This window comes from Heterodontus francisci, chromosome 5, assembly GCF_036365525.1.
Source record: "Heterodontus francisci isolate sHetFra1 chromosome 5, sHetFra1.hap1, whole genome shotgun sequence".
Taxonomy (NCBI): Eukaryota; Metazoa; Chordata; class Chondrichthyes; order Heterodontiformes; family Heterodontidae; genus Heterodontus; species Heterodontus francisci.
In genome coordinates, this window is record NC_090375.1 from 5,953,889 (window position 1) to 5,974,464 (window position 20,576).

At 46.5% G+C, this 20,576-nt stretch overlaps 1 protein-coding gene across 1 annotated transcript in view; it reads right to left on the minus strand.

The window, feature by feature from the left end:
• LOC137369690 (nucleolar transcription factor 1-like) overlaps positions 1-20,576 on the minus strand; it is a 173,363-nt gene that overhangs the window by 112,315 nt on the left and 40,472 nt on the right. The window contains exon 3 of the mRNA XM_068031025.1: positions 18,329-18,470. Coding sequence (XP_067887126.1) covers positions 18,329-18,470 — 142 coding nt within the window. The remainder of the gene's footprint in view (positions 1-18,328; positions 18,471-20,576) is intronic.

Consider the following 20,576-nt stretch of genomic DNA (forward strand, 5'->3'; position numbering starts at 1 on the left):
TCTCTGCATTGAACTTCATCTGCCATCTGTCTGCCCATTCCACCAACATGTCTATGTCCTTTTGAAGTTCTACACTATCCTCCTCACAGTTCACAATGCTTCCAAGTTTCATATCATCTGCAAACTTTGAAATTGTTCCCTGTTACACCAAGGTCTAGGTCATTAATATATAAAAGGAAAAGCAAGGGTCCCAACACTGCATTCCTTTTTACATTTTTTGCATTTATTTCATTTCATCTTAGTTTGTTCAGTTTGCTTACCCACTGTTTTTTTCAGGTTGTTTTTCTTCAGGTTTGCACTTGCTGATGTTCTATATTCAGTATATTCACACCTAATCTGTACTAATGCTTTGTCTTTCAAAACACCATTAACATATTGTTTGCCTTTGCTCCGTGACCTTTTGGTCAGCTATGTGGCCTGGTCCAATCTGCACCTTCTCCTTTGTTATCTCTTGCCCAACCCCCACCTCACTTGTTTATAATCTGTGACTTTTCTAATATTTGTCAGTTCCGAAGAAGGGTCACTGACCCGAAACGTTAACTCTGCTTCTCTTTCCACAGATGCTGCCAGACCTGCTGAGTGAATCCAGCATTTCTTGTTTTTGTTTCAGATTTCCAGCATCCGCAGTATTTTGCTTTTATTTTAGTGTTTAATTCACTGCCACTTCTCTTCCAGGAATGCCTACCTTGAAGAAGTTCTGCTCATCTCTCCGACGGGATTTTCGTTTGTCTCTTTTACCTTGTTCACCTTCATTGCTTTCTATTTCCCTCCTGGTGTTTGATAAGGTATCTACCAAAACTCGTTTTCACAGCCACATCTCCTTCCTCAGTGACTGTCTCCGGCTCCGACTGATTCCACGTGGATTCCAACTGCAGTTTCACCCATCATGCTTTGAAACCACCCAGGATCACAGGTATCTCCGAGAAATACAACGTTCCTCGGACTGCTACTCTCGCCACATCCTGAGATCCACACTCAGTGCTATGCGCCGCCATATGCACACACTGGACCTCTCTCTCCAGCAGCACCGTCTCACCTTATCTCAAATCTGTTCCACTCCGCAGTTTCATCTCATCTTACGTCTCATCCGACACATTAACAAAAAACTTTTTTTCTTCCTTTCAGGTGTTAAGGAACGCAAGCTCCAGCAGCTGATGGGGACTAATGCCCCTCCAGATCCTCCTTCCGCTTCACTTCCCTCTGACCCCACCCCTTCTGATCTGACCCCTTGCCGTGTATTCACTATACCCTCTGACCTCCCCCTCTCTGATGCTGAGCGTTCTGTACTCAGCAAAGGACTCAGTTTTATCCCCTTACGCCCCCACCTCAATGAATTTCGCGCTCGGCATGACGTTGAGCTCTTCTTCCGTCGCCTCCGCCTCCGGGCTCACTTCTTTGACCAGGAGTCCTCCCCCCGACCAGCAGACCCATTCACCCGCCTCCAGCATTCTCCCTCTACCTGGACCCCTCACCCTGGCCTCTTACCCGCTCTTGATCTCTTCATTGAAAACTGTCGGCGAGACATTGGTCGTCTCAATTTCTCTGCCCCCTCACTCACTCTAACCTGTCCCCCTCTGAACTTGAGGCACTCCGTTCTCTCAGGTCTAACCCCGACATGGTCATCAAACCTGCAGACAAGGGTGGTGCTGTTGTTGTATGGCGTACCGACCTCTACCTTGCAGAAGCTCAACGCCAACTCACAGACACCTCTTCCTACCTCCCTCTGGACCATGACCCCACCACCGAACATCAAGCCACCGTCCAAAGGACTGTCACTGACCTCATCTCCTCTGGAGATCTTCCCTCTACAGCTTCCAACCTCATAGTCCCGCAACCCCGGACAGCCCGCTTCTATCTCCTTCCCAAAATCCACAAACGGGACTGTCCCGGCAGACCCATTGTGTCAGCCTGCTCCTGCCCAACTGAACTTATTTCTTCCTATCTAGACTCTATCTTTTCTCCGCTGGTCCAGTCTCTTCCCACCTACATCCGTGACTCTTCTGACGCCCTACGTCATTTTGACAATTTCCAGTTTCCTGGTCCCAACCGCCTCCTCTTCACTATGGACGTCCAATCGCTCTACACCTCCATCCCCCACCAGGATGGTTTGAGGGCTCTCCGCTTCTTCCTGGAACAGAGGCCCAACCAGTCCCCATCCACCACCACCCTCCTCCGCCTGGCTGAACTTGTTCTCACATTGAACAACTTCTCCTTCAACTCCACGCACTTCCTTCAAGTAAAAGGTGTCGCTATGGGTACCCGCATGGGTCCTAGTTATGCCTGTCTTTTTGTGGGATATGTCGAGCATTCTTTGTTCCAGTCCTACTCAGGCCCCCTCCCCCAACTCTTTTTCCGGTACATTGATGACTGTATCGGTGCCGTTTCCTGCTCCCGCCCCGAACTCGAAAACTTTATCAACTTTGCTTCCAATTTCCACCCTTCTCTCACCTTTACATGGTCCATCTCTGACACTTCCCTTCCCTTCCTCGACTTCTCTGTCTCCATCTCTGGGGATAGGTTGTCTACCAATATCCATTATAAGCCCACTGACTCCCACAGCTACCTCGACTACACTTCTTCACACCCTACCTCCTGTAAGGACTCCATTCCATTCTCCCAGTTTCTCCGTCTCCGACGCATCTGCTCTGATGATGCTACCTTCCATGACGGTGCTTCTGATATGACCTCCTTTTTCCTCAACCGAGGATTTCCCCCCACTGTGGTTGACAGGGCCCTCAACCGTGTCCGACCCATTCCCCGCACCTCTACCCTCACCCCTTCCCCTCCCTCCCAGAACCGTGACAGGGTTCCCCTTGTCCTCACTTTTCATCCCACCAGCCTCCATATCCAAAGGTTCATCCTCCGCCATTTTCGCCACCTCCAGCGTGATGTCACTACCAGTCGCATCTTCCCCTCCCTTCCCCTGTCAGCATTCCGAAGGGATCGTTCCCTCCGTGACACCCTGGTCCACTCCTCCATTACCCCCACCACCTCGTCCCCGTCCCAGGGCACCTTCCCTTGCAATCGCAGGAGGTGTAACACCTGCCCATTTACCTCCTCTCTCCTCACTATCCCAGGCCCCAAACACTCCTTTCAGGTGAAGCAGCGATTTACTTGTACTTCTTTCAATGTAGTATACTGTATTCGCTGCTCACAGTGTGGTCTCCTCTACATTGGGGAGACCAAGCGCAGACTGGGTGACTGCTTTGCGGAACATCTCCGCTCAGTCCGCAAGCAGGACCCTGAGCTTCCGGTTGCTTGCCATTTCAACACTCCCCGCTGCTCTCATGCTCACATCTCTGTCCTGGGATTGCTGCAGTGTTCCAGTGAACATCAACACAAGCTCGAGGAACAGCATGTCATTTACCGATTAGGCACACTACAGCCTGCCGGACTGAACATTGAGTTCAATAATTTCAGAGCATGACAGCCCCCCACTTTACTTTCATTTTTAGTCATTTTTAGTTAATTTTTCTTCCTTTTTTTTGCATTCCTTTTTATATTTTTTGCATTTATTTCATTTCATCTTAGTTTGTTCAGTTTGCTTACCCACTGTTTTTTTCAGGTTGTTTTTCTTCAGGTTTGCACTTGCTGATGTTCTATATTCAGTATATTCACACCTAATCTGTACTAATGCTTTGTCTTTCAACACACCATTAACATATTGTTTGCCTTTGCTCCGTGACCTTTTGGTCAGCTATGTGGCCTGGTCCAATCTGCACCTTCTCCTTTGTTATCTCTTGCCCAACCCCCACCTCACTTGTTTATAATCTGTGACTTTTCTAATATTTGTCAGTTCCGAAGAAGGGTCACTGACCCGAAACGTTAACTCGGCTTCTCTTTCCACAGATGCTGCCAGACCTGCTGAGTGAATCCAGCATTTCTTGTTTTTGTTTCAGATTTCCAGCATCTGCAGTATTTTGCTTTTATATTACTGAATCCTAGGGAACTGCACTACAAACCTGTCTTCAGCCCAAATAACATCCATTAACCACTACTCTCTGTTTCCTGTCACTCAGCCAATTTCGTATCCATCTTGCTACCGCCCCTTTTATTCCACAAGAGACAAGTATTCTCACACGTCTGTTGTGTCGCATTGTATCATTGAAAGTCCATGTACACCATCCACAGCAGTGTCCTCATCAACCCTCTCTGTTACCTCCTCAAAAAACTCATGATTTTCCCTTAAGACGTCCATGTTGGCTTTCCTTAATTAACTCAAATTTGTCCATGTGACTATTGATTTTGTCCCTAATTATTTTTTCTCATGTTTTCCCACCACTGAAGTTAAACTGACTGGCCTGTGGTTGCTGGGCTTATCTTTACACCCTTTTTTGAACCAATGACCCCGATCCTAATCAATAACCACGAACCCCAAACACTGACCCCGATCCTAATCAATAACCACTAACTCCAAACACTGACCCCGATCCTAATTAATAACCACGAACCCCAAACACTGACCCCGATCCTAATCAATAACCACTAACCCCAAACACTGACCCCGATCCTAATCAATAACCACTAACCCCAAACACTGACCACGATCCTAATCAATAACCACTAACCCCAAACACTGACCCCGATCCTAATCAATAACCACTAACTCCAAACACTGACCCCGAACTGAATCAATAACCACTAACTCCAAACACTGACCCCGAACTGAATCAATAACCACTAACTCCAAACACTGACCCCGATCCTAATCAATAACCACTAACTCCAAACACTGACCCCGATCCTAATCAATAACCACTAACCCCAAACACTGACCCCGATCCTAATTAATAACCACTAACTCCAAACACTGACCCCGATCCTAATCAATAACCACTAACCCCAAACACTGACCCCGATCCTAATCAATAACCACTAATCCCAAACACCAACCCCGATCCTAATCAATAACCACTAACTCCAAACACTGACCCCGATCCTAATCAATAACCACTAACTCCAAACACTGACCCCGATCCTAATCAATAACCACTAACCCCAAACACTGACCCCGATCCTAATCAATAAACACTAACCCCAAACACTGACCCCGATCCTAATTAATAACCACTAACTCCAAACACTGACCCCGATCCTAATCAATAACCACTAACCCCAAACACTGACCCCGATCCTAATTAATAACCACTAACTCCAAACACCAACCCTGATCCTAATCAATAACCACTAACCCCAAACACTGACCCCGATCCTAATTAATAACCACTAACTCCAAACACCAACCCCGATCCTAATCAATAACCACTAACTCCAAACACTGACCCCGATCCTAATCAATAACCACTAACTCCAAACACTGACCCCGATCCTAATCAATAACCACTAATCCCAAACACCAACCCCGATCCTAATCAATAACCACTAACTCCAAACACTGACCCCGATCCTAATCAATAACCACTAACCCCAAACACTGACCCCGATCCTAATCAATAACCACTAATCCCAAACACCAACCCCGATCCTAATCAATAACCACTAACTCCAAACACTGACCCCGATCCTAATCAATAACCACTAACCCCAAACACTGACCCCGATCCTAATCAATAACCACTAACCCCAAACACTGACCCCGATCCTAATCAATAACCACTAACCCCAAACACTGACCCCGATCCTAATCAATAACCACTAACTCCAAACACTGACCCCGAACTGAATCAATAACCACTAACTCCAAACACTGACCCCGATCCTAATCAATAACCACTAACTCCAAACACTGACCCCGATCCTAATCAATAACCACTAACCCCAAACACTGACCCCGATCCTAATCAATAACCACTAACTCCAAACACTGACCCCGATCCTAATCAATAACCACTAACCCCAAACACTGACCCCGATCCTAATCAATAACCACTAACCCCAAACACTGACCCCGATCCTAATCAATAACCACTAACCCCAAACACTGACCCCGATCCTAATCAATAACCACTAACTCCAAACACTGACCCCGAACTGAATCAATAACCACTAACTCCAAACACTGACCCCGAACTGAATCAATAACCACTAACTCCAAACACTGACCCCGATCCTAATCAATAACCACTAACTCCAAACACTGACCCCGATCCTAATCAATAACCACTAACCCCAAACACTGACCCCGATCCTAATTAATAACCACTAACTCCAAACACTGACCCCGATCCTAATCAATAACCACTAACCCCAAACACTGACCCCGATCCTAATTAATAACCACTAACTCCAAACACTGACCCCGATCCTAATTAATAACCACTAACTCCAAACACTGACCCCGATCCTAATTAATAACCACTAACTCCAAACACTGACCCCGATCCTAATCAATAACCACTAACTCCAAACACTGACCCCGATCCTAATCAATAACCACTAACTCCAAACACTGACCCCGATCCTAATCAATAACCACTAACCCCAAACACTGACCCCGATCCTAATTAATAACCACTAACCCCAAACACTGACCCCGATCCTAATCAATAACCACTAATCCCAAACACCAACCCCGATCCTAATCAATAACCACTAACTCCAAACACTGACCCCGATCCTAATCAATAACCACTAACTCCAAACACTGACCCCGATCCTAATCAATAACCACTAACCCCAAACACTGACCCCGATCCTAATTAATAACCACTAACCCTAAACACTGACCCCGATCCTAATCAATAACCACTAACTCCAAACACCAACCCCGATCCTAATCAATAACCACTAACTCCAAACACTGACCCCGATCCTAATCAATAACCACTAATCCCAAACACCAACCCCGATCCTAATCAATAACCACTAACTCCAAACACTGACCCCGATCCTAATCAATAACCACTAACCCCAAACACTGACCCCGATCCTAATCAATAACCACTAATCCCAAACACCAACCCCGATCCTAATCAATAACCACTAACTCCAAACACTGACCCCGATCCTAATCAATAACCACTAACTCCAAACACTGACCCCGATCCTAATCAATAACCACTAATCCCAAACACCAACCCCGATCCTAATCAATAAACACTAACTCCAAACACTGACCCCGATCCTAATCAATAACCACTAACTCCAAACACTGACCCCGATCCTAATCAATAACCACTAACTCCAAACACTGACCCCGATCCTAATCAATAACCACTAATCCCAAACACCAACCCCGATCCTAATCAATAACCACTAACTCCAAACACTGACCCCGATCCTAATCAATAACCACTAACTCCAAACACTGACCCCGATCCTAATCAATAACCACTAACCCCAAACACTGACCCCGATCCTAATTAATAACCACTAACCCCAAACACTGACCCCGATCCTAATTAATAACCACTAACCCCAAACACTGACCCCGATCCTAATTAATAACCACTAACCCCAAACACTGACCCCGATCCTAATCAATAAACACTAACCCCAAACACTGACCCCGATCCTAATCAATAACCACTAACCCCAAACACTGACCCCGATCCTAATTAATAACCACTAACCCCAAACACTGACCCCGATCCTAATCAATAAACACTAACCCCAAACACTGACCCCGATCCTAATCAATAACCACTAACCCCAAACACTGACCCCGATCCTAATCAATAACCACTAACCCCAAACACCAACCCCGATCCTAATCAATAACCACTAATCCCAAACACTGACCCCGATCCTAATCAATAACCACTAATCCCAAACACTGACCCCGATCCTAATTAATAACCACTAACCCCAAACACCAACCCCGATCCTAATCAATAACCACTAACCCCAAACACCAACCCCGATCCTAATCAATAACCACTAACCCCAAACACTGACCCCGATCCTAATTAATAACCACTAACCCAAAACACTGACCCCGATCCTAATTAATAACCACTAACCCCAAACACTGACCCCGATCCTAATCAATAACCACTAACTCCAAACACTGACCCCGATCCTAATCAATAACCACTAACCCCGAACACTGACCCCGATCCTAATCAATAAACACTAACCCCAAACACTGACCCCGATCCTAATTAATAACCACTAACCCCAAACACTGACCCCGATCCTAATTAATAACCACTAACCCCAAACACTGACCCCGATCCTAATCAATAACCACTAACCCCAAACACTGACCCCGATCCTAATCAATAACCACTAACTCCAAACACTGACCCCGATCATAATTAATAACCACTAACCCCAAACACTGACCCCGATCCTAATCAATAACCACTAACCCCAAACACTGACCCCGATCCTAATTAATAACCACTAACCCCAAACACTGACCCCGATCCTAATTAATAACCACTAACTCCAAACACTGACCCCGATCATAATCAATAACCACTAACTCCAAACACTGACCCCGATCCTAATCAATAACCACTAACCCCGAACACTGACCCCGAACCTAATCAATAACCACTAACCCCAAACACTGACCCCGATCCTAATCAATAACCACTAACCCCAAACACTAACCCCGATCCTAATCAATAACCACTAACCCCAAACACTGACCCCGATCCTAATCAATAACCACTAACCCCAAACACTGACCCCGATCCTAATCAATAACCACTAATCCCAAACACTGACCCCGATCCTAATCAATAACCACTAACTCCAAACACTGACCCCGATCCTAATCAATAACCACTAACCCCAAACACTGACCCCAATCCTAATTAATAACCACTAACCCCAAACACTGACCCCGATCCTAATTAATAACCACTAACCCCAAACACTGACCCCAATCCTAATCAATAACCACTAACTCCAAACACTGACCCCGATCATAATCAATAACCACTAACCCCAAACACTGACCCCGATCCTAATTAATAACCACTAACCCCAAACACTGTCCCCGATCCTAATCAATAACCACTAACTCCAAACACTGACCCCGATCCTAATTAATAACCACTAACCCCAAACACTGACCCCGATCCTAATCAATAACCACTAACCCCAAACACTGACCCCGATCCTAATTAATAACCACTAACTCCAAACACTGACCCCAATCCTAATCAATAACCACTAACTCCAAACACTGACCCCGATCCTAATCAATAACCACTAACCCCAAACACTGACCCCGATCCTAATCAATAACCACTAACTCCAAACACTGACCCCAATCCTAATCAATAACCACTAACTCCAAACACTGACCCCGATCCTAATCAATAACCACTAACCCCAAACACTGACCCCGATCCTAATCAATAACCACTAACCCCAAACACTGACCCCGATCCTAATCAATAACCACTAACCCCAAACACTGACCCCGATCCTAATCAATAACCACTAACCCCAAACACTGACCCCGATCCTAATTAATAACCACTAACCCCAAACACTGACCCCGATCCTAATCAATAACCACTAACCCCAAACACTGACCCCGATCCTAATCAATAACCACTAACTCCAAACACTGACCCCGATCCTAATTAATAACCACTAACCCCAAACACTGACCCCGATCCTAATCAATAACCACTAACCCCAAACACTGACCCCGATCCTAATCAATAACCACTAACTCCAAACACTGACCCCGATCCTAATCAATAAACACTAACTCCAAACACTGACCCCGATCCTAATCAATAACCACTAACCCCAAACACTGACCCCGATCCTAATCAATAACCACTAACCCCAAACACTGACCCCGATCCTAATCAATAACCACTAACCCCAAACACTGACCCCGATCCTAATCAATAACCACTAACCCCAAACACTGACCCCGATCCTAATCAATAACCACTAACTCCAAACACTGACCCCGATCCTAATTAATAACCACTAACCCCAAACACTGACCCCGATCCTAATCAATAACCACTAACCCCAAACACTGACCCCGATCCTAATTAATAACCACTAACCCCAAACACTGACCCCGATCCTAATCAATAACCACTAACCCCAAACACTGACCCCGATCCTAATCAATAACCACTAACCCCAAACACTGACCCCGATCCTAATCAATAACCACTAACCCCAAACACTGACCCCGATCCTAATCAATAACCACTAACTCCAAACACTGACCCCGATCCTAATTAATAACCACTAACCCCAAACACTGACCCCGATCCTAATCAATAACCACTAACTCCAAACACTGACCCCGATCCTAATTAATAACCACTAACCCCAAACACTGACCCCGATCCTAATCAATAAACACTAACCCCAAACACTGACCCCGATCATAATCAATAACCACTAACCCCAAACACTGACCCCGATCCTAATCAATAACCACTAACTCCAAACACTGACCCCGATCCTAATTAATAACCACTAACCCCAAACACTGACCCCGATCCTAATCAATAACCACTAACTCCAAACACTGACCCCGATCCTAATTAATAACCACTAACCCCAAACACTGACCCCGATCCTAATCAATAACCACTAACTCCAAACACTGACCCCGATCCTAATCAATAACCACTAACCCCAAACACTGACCCCGATCCTAATCAATAAACACTAACCCCAAACACTGACCCCGATCCTAATCAATAACCACTAACTCCAAACACTGACCCCAATCCTAATCAATAACCACTAACCCCAAACACTGACCCCGATCCTAATCAATAACCACTAACCCCAAACACTGACCCCGATCCTAATCAATAACCACTAACCCCAAACAATGACCACGATCCTAATCAATAACCACTAACCCCAAACACTGACCCCGATCCTAATCAATAACCACTAACCCCAAACACTGACCCCGATCCTAATCAATAACCACTAACCCCAAACACTGACCCCGATCCTAATCAATAACCACTAACCCCAAACACTGACCACGATCCTAATCAATAACCACTAACCCCAAACACTGACCCCGATCCTAATCAATAACCACTAACCCCAAACACTGACCCCGATCCTAATCAATAACCACTAACCCCAAACACTGACCCCGATCCTAATCAATAACCACTAACCCCAAACACTGACCACGATCCTAATCAATAACCACTAACTCCAAACACTGACCCCGATCCTAATCAATAACCACTAACCCCAAACACTGACCACGATCCTAATCAATAACCACTAACCCCAAACACTGACCACGATCCTAATCAATAACCACTAACTCCAAACACTGACCCCGATCCTAATCAATAACCACTAACCCCAAACACTGACCCCGATCCTAATCAATAACCACTAACCCCAAACACTGACCCCGATCCTAATCAATAACCACTAACCCCAAACACTGACCCCGATCCTAATCAATAACCACTAACCCCAAACACTGACCACGATCCTAATCAATAACCACTAACCCCAAACACTGACCCCGATCCTAATCAATAACCACTAACCCCAAACACTGACCACGATCCTAATCAATAACCACTAACCCCAAACACTGACCCCGATCCTAATCAATAACCACTAACTCCAAACACTGACCACGATCCTAATCAATAACCACTAACTCCAAACACTGACCACGATCCTAATCAATAACCACTAACTCCAAACACTGACCCCGATCCTAATCAATAACCACTAACCCCAAACACCAACCCCGATCCTAATCAATAACCACTAACCCCAAACACCAACCCCGATCCTAATCAATAACCACTAACCCCGAACACTGACCCCGATCCTAATCAATAACCACTAACTCCAAACACTGACCCCGATCCTAATCAATAACCACTAACCCCAAACACTGACCCCGATCCTAATCAATAACCACTAACCCCAAACACTGACCCCGATCCTAATCAATAACCACTAACCCCAAACACTGACCCCGATCCTAATCAATAACCACTAACCCCAAACACTGACCCCGATCCTAATCAATAACCACTAACCCCAAACACTGACCCCGATCCTAATCAATAACCACTAACCCCAAACACTGACCCCGATCCTAATCAATAAACACTAACCCCAAACACTGACCCCGATCCTAATCAATAAACACTAACCCCAAACACTGACCCCGATCCTAATCAATAACCACTAACCCCAAACACTGACCCCGATCCTAATCAATAAACACTAACCCCAAACACTGACCCCGATCCTAATCAATAACCACTAACCCCAAACACTGACCCCGATCCTAATCAATAACCACTAACCCCAAACACTGACCCCGATCCTAATCAATAACCACTAACCCCAAACACTGACCCCGATCCTAATCAATAACCACTAACCCCAAACACTGACCCCGATCATAATCAATAACCACTAACTCCAAACACTGACCCCGATCCTAATCAATAACCACTAACCCCAAACAATGACCACGATCCTAATCAATAACCACTAACCCCAAACACTGACCCCGATCCTAATCAATAACCACTAACCCCAAACACTGACCCCGATCCTAATCAATAACCACTAACCCCAAACACTGACCCCGATCCTAATCAATAACCACTAACCCCAAACACTGACCCCGATCCTAATTAATAACCACTAACCCCAAACACTGACCCCGATCATAATCAATAACCACTAACTCCAAACACTGACCCCGATCCTAATCAATAACCACTAACCCCAAACACTGACCCCGATCCTAATCAATAACCACTAACCCCAAACACTGACCCCGATCCTAATCAATAACCACTAACCCCAAACACTGACCCCGAACTGAATCAATAAACACTAACTCCAAACACTGACCCCGATCCTAATCAATAACCACTAACCCCAAACACTGACCCCGATCCTAATTAATAACCACTAACCCCAAACACTGACCCCGATCCTAATCAATAACCACTAACCCCAAACACTGACCCCGATCCTAATCAATAACCACTAACCCCAAACACTGACCCCGATCCTAATCAATAACCACTAACCCCAAACACTGACCCCGAACTGAATCAATAAACACTAACTCCAAACACTGACCCCGATCCTAATCAATAACCACTAACCCCAAACACTGACCCCGATCCTAATTAATAACCACTAACCCCAAACACTGACCCCGATCCTAATCAATAACCACTAACCCCAAACACTGACCCCGATCCTAATCAATAACCACTAACTCCAAACACTGACCCCGATCCTAATCAATAACCACTAACTCCAAACACTGACCCCGATCCTAATCAATAACCACTAACTCCAAACACTGACCCCGATCCTAATCAATAACCACTAACCCCAAACACTGACCCCGATCCTAATCAATAACCACTAACTCCAAACACTGACCCCGATCCTAATCAATAACCACTAACCCCAAACACTGACCCCGATCCTAATTAATAACCACTAACTCCAAACACTGACCCCGCTCCTAATCAATAACCACTAACCCCAAACACTGACCCCGATCATAATCAATAACCACTAACCCCAAACACTGACCCCGATCCTAATCAATAACCACTAACTCCAAACACTGACCCCGATCCTAATCAATAACCACTAACTCCAAACACTGACCCCGATCCTAATCAATAACCACTAACTCCAAACACTGACCCCGATCCTAATCAATAACCACTAATCCCAAACACTGACCCCGATCCTAATCAATAAACACTAACCCCAAACACTGACCCCGATCCTAATCAATAACCACTAACTCCAAACACTGACCCCGATCCTAATCAATAACCACTAACTCCAAACACTGACCCCGATCCTAATCAATAACCACTAACCCCAAACACTGACCCCGATCCTAATCAATAACCACTAATCCCAAACACTGACCCCGATCCTAATCAATAACCACTAACTCCAAACACTGACCCCGATCCTAATCAATAAACACTAACCCCAAACACTGACCCCGATCCTAATCAATAACCACTAACTCCAAACACTGACCCCGATCCTAATCAATAACCACTAACTCCAAACACTGACCCCGATCCTAATCAATAACCACTAATCCCAAACACTGACCCCGATCCTAATCAATAAACACTAACCCCAAACACTGACCCCGATCCTAATCAATAACCACTAACTCCAAACACTGACCCCGATCCTAATCAATAACCACTAACTCCAAACACTGACCCCGATCCTAATCAATAACCACTAACTCCAAACACTGACCCCGATCCTAATCAATAACCACTAATCCCAAACACTGACCCCGATCCTAATTAATAACCACTAACTCCAAACACTGACCCCGATCCTAATCAATAACCACTAATCCCAAACACTGACCCCGATCCTAATCAATAACCACTAACTCCAAACACTGACCCCGATCCTAATCAATAACCACTAACTCCAAACACTGACCCCGATCCTAATCAATAACCACTAACTCCAAACACTGACCCCGATCCTAATCAATAACCACTAACTCCAAACACTGACCCCGATCCTAATCAATAACCACTAACCCCAAACACTGACACCGATCCTAATTAATAACCACTAACCCCAAACACTGACCCCGATCCTAATCAATAACCACTAACCCCAAACACTGACCCCGATCCTAATCAATAACCACTAACTCCAAACACTGACCCCGATCCTAATCAATAAACACTAACCCCAAACACTGACCCCGATCCTAATCAATAACCACTAACCCCAAACACTGACCCCGATCCTAATCAATAACCACTAACCCCAAACACTGACCCCGATCCTAATCAATAACCACTAACCCCAAACACTGACCCCGATCCTAATCAATAACCACTAACTCCAAACACTGACCCCGATCCTAATCAATAACCACTAACCCCAAACACTGACCCCGATCCTAATCAATAACCACTAACCCCAAACACTGACCCCGATCCTAATTAATAACCACTAACCCCAAACACTGACCCCGATCCTAATCAATAACCACTAACCCCAAACACTGACCCCGATCCTAATCAATAACCACTAACCCCAAACACTGACCCCGATCATAATCAATAACCACTAACTCCAAACACTGACCCCGATCCTAATCAATAACCACTAACCCCAAACACTGACCCCGATCCTAATCAATAACCACTAACCCCAAACACTGACCCCGATCCTAATTAATAACCACTAACCCCAAACACTGACCCCGATCCTAATCAATAACCACTAACCCCAAACACTGACCCCGATCCTAATCAATAACCACTAACTCCAAACACTGACCCCGATCCTAATCAATAACCACTAACCCCAAACACTGACCCCGATCCTAATCAATAACCACTAACCCCAAACACTGACCCCGATCCTAATCAATAACCACTAACCCCAAACACTGACCCCAATCCTAATCAATAACCACTAACCCCAAACACTGACCCCAATCCTAATCAATAAACACTAACCCCAAACACTGACCCCGATCCTAATCAATAACCACTAACCCCAAACACTGACCACGATCCTAATCAATAAACACTAACCCCAAACACTGACCCCGATCCTAATCAATAAACACTAACCCCAAACACTGACCACGATCCTAATCAATAAACACTAACCCCAAACACTGACCCCGATCCTAATCAATAACCACTAACCCCAAACACTGACCACGATCCTAATCAATAAACACTAACCCCAAACACTGACCCCGATCCTAATCAATAAACACTAACCCCAAACACTGACCACGATCCTAATCAATAAACACTAACCCCAAACACTGACCCCGATCCTAATCAATAACCACTAACCCCAAACACTGACCACGATCCTAATCAATAAACACTAACCCCAAACACTGACCCCGATCCTAATCAATAAACACTAACCCCAAACACTGACCACGATCCTAATCAATAAACACTAACCCCAAACACTGACCCCGATCCTAATCAATAACCACTAATCCCAAACACTGACCCCGATCCTAATCAATAACCACTAACCCCAAACACTGACCCCAATCCTAATCAATAACCACTAACCCCAAACACTGACCCCGATCCTAATTAATAACCACTAACTCCAAACACTGACCCCGATCCTAATTAATAACCACTAACCCCAAACACTGACCCCGATCCTAATTAATAACCACTAACCCCAAACACTGACCCCGATCCTAATTAATAACCACTAACCCCGAACACTGACCCCGATCCTAATTAATAACCACTAACTCCAAACACTGACCCCGATCCTAATCAATAACCACTAACCCCAAACACTGACCCCGATCCTAATCAATAACCACTGACCCCAAACACTGACCCCGATCCTAATTAATAACCACTCACCCCAAACACTGACCCCGATCCTAATCAATAACCACTAACCCCAAACACTGACCCCGATCCTAATTAATAACCACTCACCCCAAACACTGACCCCGATCCTAATTAATAACCACTAACTCCAATCCTCCATCAGCGAACATCCCCATTTCTGACCTAATGATTGAAGGAAGGTCATTGATGAAGCAGTTGAAGATATTGGGCCTCGGACACTAACCTGAGGAACTCCTGCAGTGATGTCCTGGAGCTCAGATGATTGACCTCCAACAACCACAATCATCTTATTTTGCGCTCGGTATGACTCCAACCAGCAGAGAGTTTTCCCCGATTCCCATTGACTTCAGTTTTGCAGGGGCTCCTTGGTGCCACACTCGGTCAAATGCTGCCTCGATCTCAAGGGCAGTCACTCTCGCCTCACCTCTGGAGTTCAGCTCTTTTGTCCATGTTTGGACCAAGGCTGTAATGAGGTCAGGAGCCAACCTTTTTTTTTTCATTTGTAGGATGTGGGCATCGCTGGTTAGGCCAGCATTTATTGCCATCGCTGGTTAGGCCAGCATTTATTGCCATCACTGGTTAGGCCAGCATTTATTGCCATCGCTGGCTAAGCCAGCATTTATTGCCATCGCTGGTTAGGCCAGCATTTATTGCCATCGCTGGCTAAGCCAGCATTTATTGCCATCGCTGGTTAGGCCAGCATTTATTGCCATCGCTAATTGCCCTTGAACTTGCTAGACCATTTCAGAGGGCATCTAAGAGTCAACCACATTGCTGTGGGTCTGGAGTTACATGTAGGCCAGACCAGGTAAGGACAGCAGATTTCCTTCCCTAAAGTCATTAGTGAACCAGATTGGTTTTTACAACAATCGACAATGGTTTCATGGTCACCATTAGACCAGTTTTTTTTTTAATTCCCAGATTAACTGAATTCAAATTTCACCATCTGCCATGGTAGGATTCAAACCCATGTTCCCAGAGCAATAGCTTTGGTCTCTGGGTTACTAGTCCAGTGACATTACCACTTCACCACCGCTGCCCCATGGCAGCCCTGGTGGAACCAGTTGATACCGATATCCTTTAGTTATTCTGTTTCTGATCTTAAGGGAGGGATTGGTTGATGTTAGTGAAAGGTATCAGATTGCATCCACCCCCGGACCAATTCTATATGTTGTTTTTTGGGATGTGCAGGGCAGCATTTATTCCCCAACCTAGTCAACTCCATAGTGTAGGACTGGGGTTATATCAGAAGAGAGTAGTCATGGTGCCAATCCAGTGAGGTATTGCGATCTACGCAGCAAAGGAGAGGCCCAGGTTCCATCAATGTGCTCAGTTATCTCAGCACTTATAGAGAGCAGGAAATGCAACTGTGAAAGGACACATAGACCTTGGAGGGGGGGGGGGGGGGGCGGTGGTGCAGATTCACCAGAATGATACTGAGGCTTAAAGGGTTAAATTACGAGGACAGGTTGCACAGACTAGGCTTGTATTCCCTCAAGTGCAGAAGATTAAGGGGTGATCTAAACAAGGTGATTAAAGGAGTTGATAGGGGAGAGAGGGATGATTTCCTCCAGTGAGTGAGTGCAGAACAAGGGGGCACAATCTTAAAATTAGATCGAGGCCACTCAGAGGTGATGTCAGGAAGCACATTTTTATACAAAGGGTAGTGGAAATCTGGAACATTCTTCTGTAACAGGCTCTGGATCCCGGGGATCAACGGAAATTACTCTGAAATTGATAGGTTTTCATTAGGCAGAAGTATGAAAGGTCTTGGAGCCAAGGCAGGTAAATGGAGTTAAGAACCAGATCGGCCATAATCTGAATGAATGGTCTCCTCCTTCTGTTCCAAAGTTACTGCATTCCAAGCCCCACAATCACTTAAAATATTATACCTACTCTGTCTCAGCTCTATATAAATTCAAGCCTCTTCAATTCCCTGCGTTCTAATGATAACAACTCCAAGTTTCCCAGTTTATGTGGTTGAATTCATAGTGTTGCGCAGGGAGCCTCAAGCCCAGTGTGTCTCTTACCTGCTCGCAGCGTTTCTGATACATGTCCTTCTCTTTCGGTGACATGACCTTCCACTGCTTGCTGCACAGCACCATGCGCTCAGTGCTGGGAACGTCCTTCATGTTGACCATCAGTTCTGCGCAGTACAACGAATACCCATTCCTGAAATAATAACAAGCTTCAGATCTTCAGCCTGGAGCAGTGGTGCAGTGCAGTGTGTTAGACAGTGCTGGGAGATGCAGTGGTGCAGTGCAGTGTGTTAGACAGTGCTGGGAGATGCAGTGGTGCAGTGCAGTGTGTTAGACAGTGCTGGGAGATGCAGTGGTGCAGTGCAGTGTGTTAGACAGTGCTGGGAGATGCAGTGGTGCAGTGCAGTGTGTTAGACAGTGCTGGGAGATGCAGTGGTGCAGTGCAGTGTGTTAGACAGTGCTGGGAGATGCAGTGGTGCAGTGCAGTGTGTTAGACAGTGCTGGGAGATGCAGTGGTGCAGTGCAGTGTGTTAGACAGTGCTGGGAGATGCAGTGGTGCAGTGCAGTGTGTTAGACAGTGCTGGGAGATGCAGTGGTGCAGCGCAGTGTGTTAGACAGTGCTGGGAGATGCAGTGGTGCAGTGCAGTGTGTTAGACAGTGCTGGGAGATGCAGTGGTGCAGTGCAGTGTGTTAGACAGTGCTGGGAGATGCAGTGGTGCAGTGCAGTGTGTTAGACAGTGCTGGGAGATGCAGTGGTGCAGTGCAGTGTGTTAGACAGTGCTGGGAGATGCAGTGGTGCAGTGCAGTGTGTTAGACAGTGCTGGGAGATGCAGTGGTGCAGTGCAGTGTGTTAGACAGTGCTGGGAGATGCAGTGGTGCAGTACAGTGTGTTAGACAGTGCTGGGAGATGCAGTGGTGCAGTACAGTGTGTTAGACAGTGCTGGGAGATGCAGTGGTGCAGTGCAGTGTGTTAGACAGTGCTGGGAGATGCAGTGGTGCAGTACAGTGTTAGACAGTGCTGGGAGATGCAGTGATGCAGTGCAGTGTGTTAGACAGTGGTGGGAGATGCAGTGGTGCAGTACAGTGTGTTAGACAGTGGTGGGAGATGCAGTGGTGCAGTACAGTGTGTTAGACAGTGCTGGGAGATGCAGTGGTGCAGTACAGTGTGTTAGACAGTGCTGGGAGATGCAGTGGTGCAGTGCAGTGTGTTAGACAGTGCTGGGAGATGCAGTGGTGCAGTACAGTGTTAGACAGTGCTGGGAGATGCAGTGATGCAGTGCAGTGTGTTAGACAGTGGTGGGAGATGCAGTGGTGCAGTACAGTGTGTTAGACAGTGCTGGGAGATGCAGTGGTGCAGTACAGTGTGTTAGACAGTGCTGGGCGATCCAGTGGTACAGCACAGTGGGTTAGACAACTCTGGGCGATCCAGTGGTACAGCACAGTGGGTTAGACAGCTCTGGGCAATCAGTGGTGCAGTGCAGTGTTTTAGACGGCACTGGGAGATGCAGTGGTGCAGCGCAGTGAGTTAGACAGCTCTGGGCAATCCAGTGGTGCAGCGCAGTGGGTTAGACAGCTCTGGGCGATCCAGTGGTGCAGCGCAGTGGGTTAGACAGCTCTGGGTGATCCAGTGGTGCAGCGCAGTGGGTTAGACAGCTCTGGGCGATCCAGTGGTGCAGCGCAGTGGGTTAGACAGCTCTGGGCGATCCAGTGGTGCAGTGCAGTGGGTTAGACAGCTCTGGGCGATCCAGTGGTGCAGTGCAGTGGGTTAGACAGCTCTGGGCGATCCAGTGGTGCAGCGCAGTGGGTTAGACAGCTCTGGGCGATCCAGTGGTGCAGTGCAGTGGGTTAGACAGCTCTGGGCGATCCAGTGGTGCAGCGCAGTGAGTTAGACAGCTCTGGGTGATCCAGTGGTGCAGCGCAGTGGGTTAGACAGCTCTGGGTGATCCAGTGGTGCAGCGCAGTGGGTTAGACAGCTCTGGGTGATCCAGTGGTGCAGTGGGTTAGACAGCTCTGGGCGATCCAGTGGTGCAGCGCAGTGGGTTAGACAGCTCTGGGTGATCCAGTGGTGCAGTGCAGTGGGTTAGACAGCTCTGGGCGATCCAGTGGTGCAGCGCAGTGAGTTAGACAGCTCTGGGTGATCCAGTGGTGCAGTGCAGTGGGTTAGACAGCTCTGGGTGATCCAGTGGTGCAGCGCAGTGAGTTAGACAGCTCTGGGAGACTGGTTTGAATCGGCCAAGCCGGCTGGGATTGATATCTACCCTGTCTGGAGGCCTTTGGGATACAGATTTGGGCAATCTCA